Source organism: Oryx dammah, unplaced genomic scaffold, assembly GCF_014754425.2.
Source record: "Oryx dammah isolate SB20612 unplaced genomic scaffold, SCBI_Odam_1.1 HiC_scaffold_2, whole genome shotgun sequence".
In the NCBI taxonomy this organism is placed as follows: domain Eukaryota; kingdom Metazoa; phylum Chordata; class Mammalia; order Artiodactyla; family Bovidae; genus Oryx; species Oryx dammah.
In genome coordinates, this window is record NW_024070186.1 from 20078340 (window position 1) to 20093129 (window position 14790).

Below are 14790 nucleotides of genomic sequence, written 5' to 3' on the forward strand. Positions count from 1 at the left end.
TGTGCCACCTGGGAAGCCCAAGCTTATCTATGGATGGAAACATTTAAAATATTTATTTTTACATGGTAGAGTATTTCAACCCTGGAGACATCCTCTTTGTTGTATGTCTTTTGCCTTGTGTTGATTATGGTAATTTGTCTCACTGCTTAAAACTGTGAGTTTCAAAGTTGTTTGCAGCAGGTGCTTAATCACATTTCCAAATGAAGATAATAATTGAAACAGTTCGAAATCTAGGAATGTGCTGTCAATAAGCCTGTAATTACATGGTCAGAATAAATTTATTTTTATTTTCTAAATTTAAAAGAGAATTTTGTTTGTTTTTGGCTGCATTGCATGTGGGATGTTAGTTCCCCCACCAGGGAGTGGACCAGGGAGTGAACCCATGCCCCCTGCAGTGCAAGCAGGAAGTCCTAACCCTGGACCACCAGGGAGTTCCCCATTGATTTTCTAAACCTGAGGGAAGGTATTACTATTATAGTTTAGTTTGAGTGTGGGGTTAAGCAGTTTGAGTTCAAAAGCTTGGTCCAGCCATTTAATAGTTGTTAAATTAGAGAAGTGATTTCATTTTTCTAATTCTCAGTTTTCTTGTCAATAAAATGAGGATCATCATACCTGTATCTTAGTTGTTATGGAGACAGTGAGATACGTAAGGTTGTAAATGCTGTGTGTCGTCATTAACACATGATGAGTACTTAGTAAACCCTGTGCTGGATGCTTAGTCGTTTCAGTCTTGTCTGACTTTTTGAGACCCCGTGGACTGTGGTCTGCCAGGCTCCTCTGTCCATGGGATTCTCCAGGCAGGACTACTGGAGTGTGTTGCCGTGCCCTCCAGGGGATCTTCCCTACCCAGGGATTGAACCCATGTCTGTAAAGTCTCCTGCATTGGCAGGTGGGTTCTTTACCACTAGGCCATCTGGGAAGCCCTAATAAAACCTACTTGTTGCATAATTTCAAGGCATGTAATAAATTTTTTGATCAGGGGCACCTTCCCTCACCAATTTCAGGATTTAAAATAGAAAAGCATTATCTTAATTCAGGTGTATAGGCACTGATAAGAGCTTTGAATTAACCTGTCATTTCTGGGGTTGACTTGGCTACTTAGGTAAGTATTTCTTCCCTTCCTTATCTCTCCAGTGTATCCTTATCTAAACATAACATGACTGAAGGTGAGCTTTTCAGATTGAGGAGTGGTTTTCTTCTGTAAAGCGTGCTTCCATTTTACTAGCCTTCACCTTTTTTGGACTGTTGTTCAGGATTGGATGCAGAATAGCAGTATCACTTGTTGTTTCCTAAAACATGAGACATAAATTGTCAGGTGTGCTGATTTTGGCCACGGGCACTTCTCCTGAAGTCCAGAGAAGCCTTTAACACTACATTATAATTTTTGTTAGCATTGTAATCTGCATCAGGGATACAGTATTTTTTTCTGACAGACCAAGGTAGTGTTTTACTTTCTGAATTTTTAAAATTAATTTTGGGGAGGTAGGAAGTCAAGAAACACCTGGAGTAACAGGCAAACTTGGCCTTGGAATGTGGAATGAAGCAGGGCAAAGACTAATAGAGTTTTGCCAAGAAAATGCACTGGTCATAGCAAACACCCTCTTCCAACAACACAAGAGAAGACTCTACACATGGACATCACCAGATGGTCAACGCCGAAATCAGATCGATTATATTCTTTGGAGCCAAAGTTGGAGAAGCTCTATACAGTCAACAAAAACAAGACCAGGAGCTGACTGTGGCTCAGATCATGAACTCCTTATTACAAAATTCAGACTCAAATTGAAGAAAGTAGGGAAAAGTGCTAGACCATTCAGGTATGACCTAAATCAAATCCCTTATGATTATACAGTGGAAGTGAGAAATAGATTTAAGGGCCTAGATCGGATAGATAGAGTATCTGATGAACTATGGACTGAGGTTCGTGATATTGTACAGGAGACAGGGATCATGACCATCCCCATGGAAAAGAAATGCAAAAAAGCAAAATGGCTGTCTGGGGAAGCCTTACAAATAGCTGTGAAAAGAAGAGAGGCGAAACATCTGAATACAGAGTTCCAAGGAATAGCAAGAAGAAATAAGAAAGTCTTCTTCAGCAATCAATGCAAAGAAATAGAGGAAAACAACAGAATGGGAAAGACTAGAGATCTCTTCAAGAAAATTAGAGATACCAAGGGAACATTTCATGCAAGGATGGGCTCGATAAAGGACAGAAATGGTCTGGACCTAACAGAAGCAGAAGATATTAAGAAAAGGTGGCAAGAATACACAGAAGAACTGTACAGAAAAGATCTTCACGACCCAGATAATCATGATGATGTGATCACTCATCTAGAGCCAGACATCTTGGAATGTGAAGTCAAGTGGGCCTTAGAAAGCATCACTACGAACAAAGCTGGTGGAGGTGATGGCATTCCAGTTGAGCTGTTTCAAATCCTGAAAGATGATGCTGTGAAAATGCTGCACTCAATATGCCAGCAAATTTGGAAAACTCAGCAGTGGCCACAGGACTGGGAAAGGTCAGTTTTCATTCCAATTCCAAAGAAAGGCAATGCCAAAGAATGCTCAAACTACTGCACAGTTGCACTCATCTCAAATGCTAGTAAAGTGATGCTCAAAATTCTGCAAGCCAGACTTCAGCAATACATGAACCGTGAACTCCCTGATGTTCAAGCTGGTTTTAGAAAAGGCAGAGGAACCAGAGATCAAATTGCCAACATCTGCTGGTTCATGGAAAAAGCAAGAGAGTTCCAGAAAAAACATCTATTTCTGCTTTATTGACTATGCCAAAGCATTTGACTGTGTGGATCACAATAAACTGTGGAAAATTCTGAAAGAGATGGGAATACCAGACCACCTAACCTGCCTCTTGAGAAACTGGTATGCAGGTAAGGAAGCAACAGTTAGAACTGGACATGGAACAACAGACTGGTTCCAAATAGGAAAAGGAGTACGTCAAGGCTGTATATTGTCAGCCTGCTTATTTAACTTCTATGCAGAGTGCATCATGAGAAACGCTGGACTGGAAGAAACATAAGCTGGAATCAAGATGCCGAGAGAAATATCAATAACCTCAGATATGCAGATGACACCACCCTTATGGCAGAAAATGAAGAGGAGCTAAAAAGCCTCTTGATGAAAGTTAAAGAGGAGAGTGAAAAAGTTGGCTTAAAGCTCAACATTCAGAAAGCAAAGATCATTCCATCTGGTCCTATCACTTCATGGGAAATAGATGGGGAAACAGTACAAAAAGTGTCAAACTTTTATTTTTGGGGGCTCCAAAATCACTGCAGATGGTGACTGCAGCCATGAAATTGAAAGACGCTTACTCCTTGGAAGAAAAGTTATGACCAACCTAGATAGCATATTCAGAAGCAGAGACATTACTTTGCCAACGAAGGTCTGTCTAGTCAAGGCTATGGTTTTTCCAGTAGTCATGTATGGATGTGAGAATTGGACTGTGAAGAAGGCTGAGCGCTGAAGAATTGATGGGTTTGAACTATGGTGTTGGAGAAGACTCTTGAGGGTCCCTTGGACTGCAAGGAGATCCAACCAGTCCATTCTGAAGGAGATCAACCCTGGGATTTCTTTGGAAGGAATGATGCTGAAGCTGAAGCTCTGGTACTTTGGCCACCTCATGAGAAGAGTTGACTCGTTGGAAAAGACTCTGATACTGGGAGAGATTGGGGGCAGGAGGAGAAGGGGACGACCCAGGATGAGATGGCTGGATGGCATCATGGACTCGATGGACGTGAGTCTGAGTGAATTCCGGGAGATGGTGATGGACAGGGATGCCTGGTGTGCTGCGATTCATGGGGTCGCAAAGAGTCGGACACGACTGAGCGACTCAACTGAACTGAACTGGAAAACACTTAACATAAGATCTCCCCTCTTAACAGATTTTAAGTATACATTATTGTTCACTATTTAGGCACAGTGCTATAAAACAAACTCTAGAACTTACTCATCTTGCATAACTGAAACTTTATACCCATTAATTAGCAACTCCCCATTTCCCCTCCAGCCCAGTCACTGGCAACTACCATTCTACCTTCTCTGAGTTGAACTATTGTAGATAATTCATGGAAGTGGCATTCTGTGCCTGGCTTATTTCACTTAGCATAATATTTTTAAATTTCACTGATATTATTGAAGATTGTAGGATATCCTTCTTTTTTAAGACTGAATAATATTGTGTATACCACATTTTCTTAATCCATCCATCTGTTCAGGGTGTTTAGACATCTTCAGTTTTATAAATAATACTGCAGTGAATATGGTTTTGTCATCTCTGAGTGTTGTAGCCTCGCCTTCCGCTAAACAAACTCACTCAGAGGGACAATGCAGATAGTGGAATGCAGTTTATTACACTGGCAGGCCCAAGGCAGAGTCTCCTCATAGCCAAGGACCCGGACCAGTTTTTGTGAAAACCTTATATACCCTAAGTGTATGTGTCCAAACCCGCCTTCCCAAATTCCCTGAAACTAGTCTGAACAAAGGAAAAAGAAAGATACAATCAAAGTTAACCCGTGATTCATATGCCTTAAGCCTAGGTAGTTAACAATGGACAATTATCAATAGGCCTGTGGTCATACCCCAATAAACATAATAGAATGTATGATTCTATTTGGTTACACAGATAATTAGGGTATTCTTTTAGGCAACAGAGAGCCCCAGGGCTCTTCCTTCTGGGGGCCTGGTTTTCCAGTTGGTATGTTTCCATAGATACTGGGCATATAGCTCAAAGTCCACAGTTTGGCCCAAGATGGAGTCCTGCTTTCGAGATAGAGCCTGTTCTGTTTCCTCCTTCATTAGAGGTCCAAGTTTCAGTTCTTTTGGATAAATACTCAAAAGTTTGATTTCTAGATCATGTGATAATTCTATTTTTTTTGGCCACATGCACCTGGCAGAATCCTAGTTCTCTGATGAGGCATTGAACCTGGGCCCACGATAGTGAAAGTGTAGCCCCTTCCAGGGCCCCAAGATTGGGCTCTTGTCTAACACTAGGAAAAGAATTGTCCGAGGAGACGTGCTGACAAATCAAGAGACTATTGGAAGAAGGCACCGGCTGGAGAGCAGCAGAGTAAGGGAACCCAGGAGAACTGCTCTGCCACATGGCTTGCAGTCTCGGGTTTTAACATAAAAACTAACTGATGGGACTAGTTTCTGGGTTGTCTTTGGCCAATCATTTTGACTCAGAGTCCTTCCTGGTGGTGCACCACATTGCTCAGACAAGATGGATGCTAGCGAGAGGGATTCTGGGAGGTAAATGGGCACGTGGTGTCGTCTTTTGACCTTTCCCGAACTCTTCTGGTTGACGGTGGCTTATTTGTTCCGTGTTCCTTACCAGGACCTCCTGTGGTAAAATAACTCATGCAGATGGTTACTAGAGAGCCTGGCCAGGGTGGGTGGGGTCAGTCGGTATTTTATCCCTAACAAAAGCACCAAGTCCTAACCACTAGGCAACCATGGAATTCCCTAATAATTCTATTTTTTAATTTTTTGAGCAACTTCCATACTGTTTTCCATAACACACCATTTTACATTCTCATCAACAATGTACCAAGGTTCAAGTTTCTTTACATGCTTGCCAGAACTTGTCTTTTATTTTTTTGATAATAGCCATCCTAACAGGTGTGAGGCAGTATCTTGTAGTTTTCAGTTTGAGTTGCATCTCCCTGATAATGACATAGAACATCTTTTCATATACCTGTGGACCATTTGTGTGTCTTCAGTTTTATATTTTATATTAATGTGTTATATCTTCTCTTCCTTTATCCCTTTTATCTATCCTAACCTAGGAACTTTCGGGCATCTAGTGCTTTTATCACCCCTGAATTCATAAGTCTCCAAAAAGTTGTAGATAAGCCTTCTTAATTCCCCTCCTAAAAGATTCGTTTGAGTTACTTGTCCCCCCAAATCAGTGATAACATCATTCTTTAGGTTTATTTTTTTAATTCTTCAGTATGCTTTGTTGTTACTAGATTATTTTCCCCCAGACTTCCTACAGATTGATTAGATCGTGTCCTAAGTTCTTTGTGACTGTCATTTTAAATTTTTATATTTTTCTCTCATTTTCCTTTCACAGTCCCTTGATGGTATCAGCCAGTCTTCACTCAAACACATTTTCTTTCTTGTCAGTTTCTCCTAGATAGGCCAGAGTTCAGTCAGTCATTCCCATCTTATATTGTGAACTCAGAATCCAAACTCCAGTCTTCAGTATCAGCCATTTACCTTTTCTGTCCTCCTTTTTTTTCTTTTTCCCAATCTTCAGTTACTGTATATGAGGGGAAAATACCATCTGTAGGCCTATAATTTTTCACCTTTTTTGGCACATTTTCAGAGATCTTCTCTTAAGTTTCTTTCCAGCAATATCATTTACTACATATGACTCAGAAGGCAGGGATAATGTTTGCTGGTTTAATAATTCTTGGTTGGCTGCCTGTGTCATTTCACATACACGGTCTAGAAAAAAACAGAACAGCGCACCAGCTGACAGGTCTATATTTAGCTGTCTATGCATACTAGTAGGAAGATGTCATTGACTGTTAAGAGAAATTTCTCTCCGGTGACAATAAAGGTTTCTCTAAATTTGCTATTACTTGTGGTTCTCTTATTATTCCTCAGAGCATGAATTGATGTTTTTCCAGAAGGTTTGACAAAACCTTATTTGGGAGTACCTCTTAGCAGCAACTTAGCATGCATGCATGGAAACAACACATATGTCCAGCAATTGATGAATAGTTATACAAAATGTGGTGTTTCTATACAATAGGAAACGGATGCATGCCACAACATGGATAAACTTTGAAAATGTTTTTGCTTGTTACGCTCAGTGAAAGAAGCCAGTCACAAAGACAATGCATTTTATGATTCTATTTATATGAGATTCCATAATAGGTCCATAGTGACAGAAAGTAGATGGTTGCCAGGAGTGGGTGTGAGGGGGACTGGGGAGTGGCTGCCAGCAGGGTTTCTTGTTGGAATGATAAAAATAGTGTATTCGTTGTAGAACTCTGTGAACATACCAAAACCTCTGAATTGCACACTTTCTAAAGAGGTGAATTTTAAGGTATGTGAATTGTCTCAAAAAGCTGTTATAAAAATGTTTTTGAATGAAAATAGTTTTATTCTATTTATGGAAAGAATACTTGTTGATTAAAAAAGTTTAGACGTATAAAGATGTGAAGAAAGCTAAGCAAGCCATAATTCTAACCATTCAGTTTGCATTATTGACACTATGTATTTTACAATATTTTTTAGAGTGTATTTCTAATTTTAAGGATAGGAAGTAGTACCCGAGTGACAAAAGAAGTAAAATTATCATATTCAGTATGAAGCAAATGATGTAATATTTTCAGAATTTATCATTAATCTTTCATTAGTAGCCAGTTTATACAATTAGTTGTGTAAAGTTAGATAAACTGAAATTTTTTCGTGAGCTAAATGGATGCTGGATTTTATACACTTCAGGGTTACGGTCAACAAACTAATTGTGAAATATTGCACGTAGCATTGTCCCTCTTCCTGTGGCTGTTAGGAAGCTCATACCATGTGTGATTTATCATACAAGTCAGCAATCCTCAACTGTTCTATATCCTGTTTAATCAGAGAGTTCACTAACCAAACTGTAACAAACATTTCTGAACACTTAATTTCTGCACTTGATGTTTATAGCTACACTTTGAGTAACATTGTTCTTGTGACTTAAAAATCTTTTTCTCAAAGAATATTTAATTCCTTGGAAAAAAGTTAATATTCTGTGAAAACAAGCTAAGTGGTATAAATGACAGTCTCAATTTTGTTTAAAAACATTTTTTTTCCTAGCTGGAAGAAGGAAAGTTAGTATTTTTCGATGCTAGGATGAAAGATGAGTTACTTTATGAACATTAAAAATGTTTTTACTACGTACTTAAATTACTTTTGGGCTTCCTTGGTGGCTCAGACAGTCAAGAATCTGCCTGCAATGCAGGAGATCTAGGTTCAGTCCCTGGGTTGGGAAGATCCCCTGGAGAAGGGAATGGCAACCCACTCCAGTATTCTTGCCTGGAGAATTCCGTGGGCAGAGGAGCCTGGTGGGCTACAGTCCATGGGGTCTGAAAGTGCTGGACATGACTGAGTGACCAACATTTTAACTTTTACTAAATTACTTTTATAATGAGAATATTGTTCTAGTTAAACCTTATTTATATTAAGTTCCCTTTAAAGTGACAGTGACAACAGGATGGCCAGCACTTAGCAGCTAGACGAAACCTTTCAGAGTTGGTTTGACACTTGACAGTCATGTGTTAAAATATTGTTTGGCAGTGTGAGATTTAAAGATTCATTTACTTTAACACTTTTTACTAGATTCTCTATTCTTGGGATGTTGATACGAGGGCAATTCTTGTCCTCAGACTCAGCGTAGTGGAAAAGAGCTGTGACAATATAGCGTGCTAAAGGCTCTCTGATAGAGAGGTGAACAGACCATCCTTATGGTCTTGTATAAAAAGTGGGTGTCTTAAAATCAGTACCATATGGCAGTCTATGAAAATATGATGGGGGTGGGATTCAGGAAAAACTCTTAAGGTTAGCACTATTACAAAATTTACCCATATTTTTATCTTTCAGGATTCAGCACAAAATGAACATTATTAAGGAAAATAAGGATTTAGCATGTTTCTACACAACAAAACATTCATGGAGAGGGAAGTAAGTATTTGTTGGTTTTACTTTTCTGTTCTTCTGTAAAGTATTTTAAAAATTACTTTTTCTTTTGATATGTCTGGTTTTCTCTGTTTTTGGAAGGAATTTGGATAAGAATTAAAAGGAAAATAAACAGATTATCCATAGTCTTGACTGCAGTCACTTAAGGATGAGTTTTTGTAGTAGTGGAGTTTTCACTTCACAACTTTATCACCTAGAGATGAGCCTACGTGTTATCAATACATTTTCACATCCATTTGACAGTCAAAGAAAATATGCCAATAGTGCATTTCGTATTTTTTCTTTTAACCTGTAATGAAATTTAAAAATTGGTTTTGATCTTTTCCTTGGGAGGGGTTGATGACATTTTTCAATAGCTTGCCTGGCCAGACTGAGGTGTAAATGTTTCCTGTTTCCTGCTGTAAAATAGATGGTATTTCCTAGCCCTCTGATTGATATAAGGATTAAATGAATTGATAATGGAGTGTGTGAAGGTTTTAAAATATACCTTAAATACATTCAGTATTCAATGAATGGCACTTTTTGATCATTACAAAAAAGTTTAGTCTGTTGTCATTTTGAGTAGTAGTAATAAGTAAAATGAGTATGCCACACTTTAACAAATAGGTGACCACATTATTCCAAATCAGGCCTCAGACTAAGATAAAAACTTGACATGTGCACAAAGCCAGTAACTTTACTTCTTAATTCCCATCCCCCACGCCTTGGAAGATGAGGAGAGAGAGTGGTGTAGTTCTTACTCTTAACTTTCCAATTTTTAGGTAATAGTGTTGTTACTTCTTAGAATGGTGCAACATCTGAATTCCGTAGTGTTTCTGGTTTGCATTAATGAGCTAACTAATTTTGAAAAATTTGAGTGTTTAATTTTGTTTCCTTTTAGAAGCTCAGTTGTATGAGTTACTTAATTGTTATCCTTGTAGAAATACTTGTCTTGAAATTTTTTCTTCAGTTAATTTCATTAAGCAAAGTTAGAATATTGGCATATCCAGAGTAGTATGACTCTCTTTAGTTATTTCAGTAAGCCTTAAAAAATGTTGTATATTTAAATGATCTTTATTTTTTTCTCAAATTTTAGATTGTTCTAATCATCGTAATATAACTTTTGTCTTTTAAATGCAATTATAGCATTCTGTTGAATTCTAAAGAACAAAACAACTATAAATACTTTTTGCTTTGTGAGCTTGTTGTAATTGTGATCATCTGGAAAAAAATTTTTTAACGTTCTTAGTGGTAACTATGACTTAAGACAGTCTTTTTTTTCCTTTTTCCCTTTCCTTCTTTGTAATTATTAGGAGCAGAACTATTTCTGTGCTGTAAGCACAATTCCTTCCCTCTAATTCACACCTTTAAATTTGTTTTGTTTTTATAACAGCTTTAATGATAAAATTTATGTAACATAAAACTTTTTAAAGTGTACAATTCAGTGGTTTTTAGTATATTTGTAGAGTTGTGAACCATCACAACTCTTTTTAGAACAATTTCCTCACCTCTCAAGAGTACTCCTTTAAAAATATTAGCAGTTCCTACCCTCCCTTCTCTTATTCCCTGCATCTGGCAGCCTCTAATCTATTTTCTGTTTCTGTATTTGCATATTTAGGACATCTCATATAAATGGATTCATCCAATATGTAATCTTTCATGACTGTCTTCTTTCACTTAACATGTTATCAAGGTTTATCCATGTTGTAGTATGTGTCATTACTTCATTTCTTTTTATTGTTAAATGTATTGTATGGGTATGCCACATTTTGTGTTGATGGACATTTATATTGTTTCTACTTTTTTACTGTTATGAATAGAATAGCACTACCATAAATGTTCACATACAAATTTACTGGTGAATCTATTTCCAGTTCTCTTGAGTATGTACCTAGGAGTGGAATTGATGGTGTATGGAGTTAATATGGAAGTATATGGTAACTCTGTGTTTAACTTTTTGAGGAACAGGCAAACTGTTTTCCAAGTAGCTGCAGCATTTTATAATCCTACCATCAGTGTATGAGGATTCCACTTTCTCTACATCTTAGCCAACAGTTGTTATTGTCTGTCTTTTTATTTTAGGCATCCTAGTGGGTATGAAATGGTATCTCATTGTGGTTTTGATTTGCGTTTCCCTGATGACTAAGATGTTGAGTATCTTTTCATGCTTATTTGCCATTTGTGTCATGATCTTCGTTTTCTGAATGTTGAGCTTTAAGCCAACTTTTTCACTCTCCACTTTCACTTTCATCGAGAGGCTTTTTAGTTCCTCTTCACTTTCTGCCACAAGCATGGTGTCATCTCCATATCTGAGATTATTGATATTTCTCCCAGCAATCTTGATTCCAGCTTGTACTTCTTCCAGCCCAGGGTTTCTCATGATGTACTCTGCATAGAAGTTAAATAAGCAGGGTGACAATATACAGCCTTGACGTACTCCTTTTCCTGTTGGGAACCAGTCTGTTGTTCCATGTCCAGTTCTAACTGTTGCTTCCTGACCTGCATACAGATTTCTCAAGAGTCAGGTCAGGTGGTCTGGTATTCCCATCTCTTTCAGAATTTTCCACAGTTTATTGTAATCCACATAGTCAAAGGCTTTGCCATAGTCAATAAAGCAGAAGTAGATGTATTTCTGGAACTCTCTTGCTTTTTCCATGATCGAGTGGATGTTGGCAATTTGATCTCTGGTTCCTCTGCCTTTTCTAAAACCAGCTTGAACATCAGGAAGTTCACGGTTCATGTATTGCTGAAGCCCATCTGGTCCCATCATTTCATGGGAAATAGGTGGGGAAACAGTGTCAGACTTTATTATTTTGGGCTCCAGAATCACTGCAGATGATGATTGCAGCCATGAAATTAAAAGACGCTTACTACTTGGAAGAAAAGTTATGACCAACCTAGATAGCATATTCAAAAGCAGAGACGTTACTTTGCTGTCTAAGGTCTGTCTAGTCAAGGCTATGGTTTTTCCAGTGGTCATGTATGGATGTGAGAGTTGGACTGTGAAGAAGGCTGAGTGCCAAAGAATTGATGCTTTTGAACTGTGGTGTTGGAGAAGACTCTTGAGAGTCCCTTAGACTGCAAGGAGATCCAACCAGTCCATTCTGAAGGAGATCAAACCTGAGATTTCTTTGGAAGGAAGGATGCTAAAGCTGAAACTCCAGTACTTTGGTCAACTCATGCGAAGAACTGACTCATTAGAAAAGACTCTGATGCTGGGAGGGATTGGGGGCAGGAGGAGAAGGGGACAACAGAGGATGAGATGGCTGGATGGCATCACTGACTCGATGGACGACATGAGTCTGAGTGAACTCTGGGAATTGGTGATGGACAGGGAGGCCTGGCGTGCTGCAATTCATGGGGTCGCAAGGAGTCGGACATGACTGAGCGACTGAACTGAACTGAACTGAACTTGCCATTTGTGTATATATATCATGAAATGTCTATTCAAATCATTTACCCATTTTTAACTGGGTTATTTGTTGAGTTGCATGAGTTCCGTGTGTATTGTGAATACAAGTCTCTTATAGAGATACGATTTGCCAATATTTTCTCCTGTTTGGTGGCTTGTCTTTTCATTTTCTTGATGGTGTGCTTTGAAGTATGAAGTTTTAAATTTTCATGAAATTGAGTTTATCTATTTTTTTCTGTTGCCACTTGAGCTTTTTGTTTTGTAAGCCATTGCCTAATTCAAGGTCTCAAAGATTTATTCCTTTGTTTCCTTCTAAGAGTTTTATAGTTTTGATTTTGGGTAGCTTTTGTGCACAGTGGGTAGTAGGGGTCCATCTTTATCCTTTTGTATGTGGATACCTAGGGCTTCCCAGGTGGCTCAGTGGTAAGCAGTCCAGTCGTCCTGCCAGTTCAGGAGATGCAGGAGATAAGAGCTTGATCCCTGGTTTAGCAAGAGCCCTTGGAGAGGAAACGGCAATTTACTCCAGTATTCTGGCTGGGAAAATTCCACGGACAGTGGAGCCTACTGGGCTACGGTCCACGGGGTTGCAAAGAGTTGGACATGACTGAGCAAGTACACTTTAACTTTCCCTTTCAAAAGTCCTACATTTCCCAGGTAGTGATAGTTATTTCATTATGTTACATATATTATTACGTGGCACTGAATCTTTTATTATATTACCTATTTTATGTAGCCCTTCCCTGGTTGCTCAGCTGATAAAGAATCTGCCTGCAATGCAGATGACCCAGGTTAAGTCCCTGGGTCAGGAAGATCCCCTGGAAAACAGAATGGCAACCCACTCCAATATTCTTGCCTGGAAAATTCCATGGACAGAGGATCCTGGTGGGCTACAGTTCATAGGGTTGCAAAGAACTGGACACGACCAAGTGACTAACAACAACAGTTTTATGTAGCCAATTCTAATCTAAGTTTAAAGTATTTCTCATTGGTCTTATGAAAAAATAACTGTCCTTACATTGAAAATTCTCTGTTGTTTTAGAGTTGCTATACGAACCTTCTGTTTAGATCATATATCTGCATACAACAAATTTTGTGTGTGATATGGGGGCTTTAGGGCCTCGGTTTTAAGAGATTCCATCTTAACCCCAACATTTCAGAAAAATATTATTGGTAGTGACAGTAAAGATGGTCAAATATTTTTCTTTCTCTTCAGTTCAGTCACTCAGGCGAATCCGACTCTTTGCAATCCCATGATTCGTAGCACGCCAGGCCTCCCTGTCCATCACCAACTCCCGGAGTTCACTCAGACTCAGTCCATCAAGTCAGTGATGCCATCCAGCCATCTCATCCTCTGTCGTCCCCTTCTCCTCCTGCCCCCAATCCCTCCCAGCATCAGAGTCTTTTCCAATGAGTCAACTCATTGCATTAGATGGCCAAAGTACTGGAGTTTCAGCTTTAGCATCATTCCCTCCAAAGAAATCCCAGGGCTGATCTCCTTCAGAATGAACTGGTTGGATCTCCTTGCAGTCCAAGGGACTCTCAAGAGTCTTCTCCAACACCACAGTTCAAAAGCATCAATTCTTTGGCACTCAGCCTTCTTCACAGTCCAACTCTCACATCCATACATGACCACTGGAAAAACCATAGCCTTGACTAGACAGACCTTGTTGGCAAAGTAATATCTCTGCTTTTGAATATACTATCTAGGTTGGTCATAATTTTCTTTCCAAGGAGTAAGCGTCTTTTAATTTCATGGCTGCAATCACCATCTGCAGTGATTTTGGAGCCCCCCAAAATAAAGCCTGACACTGTTTCCACTGGTTCCCCATCTATTTCCCATGAAGTGATGGGACTGGATGCCATGATCTTTGTTTTCTGAATGTTGAGCTTTAAGCCAACTTTTTCACTCTCGTCTTTCACTTTCATCAAGAGGCTTTTTAGCTCCTCTTCACTTTCTGCCATAAGGGTGGTGTCATCTGCATATCTGAGGTTATTGATGTTTCTCCTGGCAATCTTGATTCCAGCTTATGTTTCTTCCAGTCCAGTGTTTCTCATGATGTACTCTGCATATAAGTTAAATAAGCAGGGTGACAATATACAGCCTTGACGTACTCCTTTTCCTATTGGGAACCAGTCTGTTGTTCCATGTCCAGTTCTAACTGTTGCTTCCTGACCTGCATGTAGGTTTCTCAAGAGGCAGGTCAAGTGGTCTGGTATTCCCATCTCTTTCAGAATTTTCTACAATTTATTGTGATCCACAGTCAAAGGCTTTGGCATATTCAATAAAGCAGAAGTAGATGTTTTTCTGGAACTTTCTTGCATTTTCGATGATCCAGCAGATGTTGGCAATTTGATCTCTGGTTCCTCTGCCTTTTCTAAAACCAGCTTGAGCATCTGGAAGTTCACGGTTCACATATTGCTGAAGCCTATCTTGGAGACTTTTGATCATCACTTTACTAGCATGTGAGATGAGTGCAATTGTGCGGTAGTTTGAGCATTCTTTGTCATTGCCTTTCCTTGGAATTGGAATGAAAATTGACCTTTTCCAGTCCTGTGGCCACTGCTGAGTTTTCCAAATTTGCTGGCATATTGAGTGCAGCACTTTCACAGCCTCATCTTTCAGGATTTGAAACAGCTCAACTGGAATGCCATCACGTCCACTAGCTTTGTTCGTAGTGATGCTTTCCAAGGCC

At 39.2% G+C, this 14790-nt stretch overlaps 1 protein-coding gene across 1 annotated transcript in view; it reads left to right on the forward strand.

The window, feature by feature from the left end:
• The window catches only part of DNAJC13 (DnaJ heat shock protein family (Hsp40) member C13), a 155669-nt gene that overhangs the window by 15035 nt on the left and 125844 nt on the right, over positions 1-14790 (forward strand). The window contains exon 2 of the mRNA XM_040232721.1: positions 8611-8691. Coding sequence (XP_040088655.1) covers positions 8624-8691 — 68 coding nt within the window. The 5' untranslated portion in view covers positions 8611-8623. The remainder of the gene's footprint in view (positions 1-8610; positions 8692-14790) is intronic.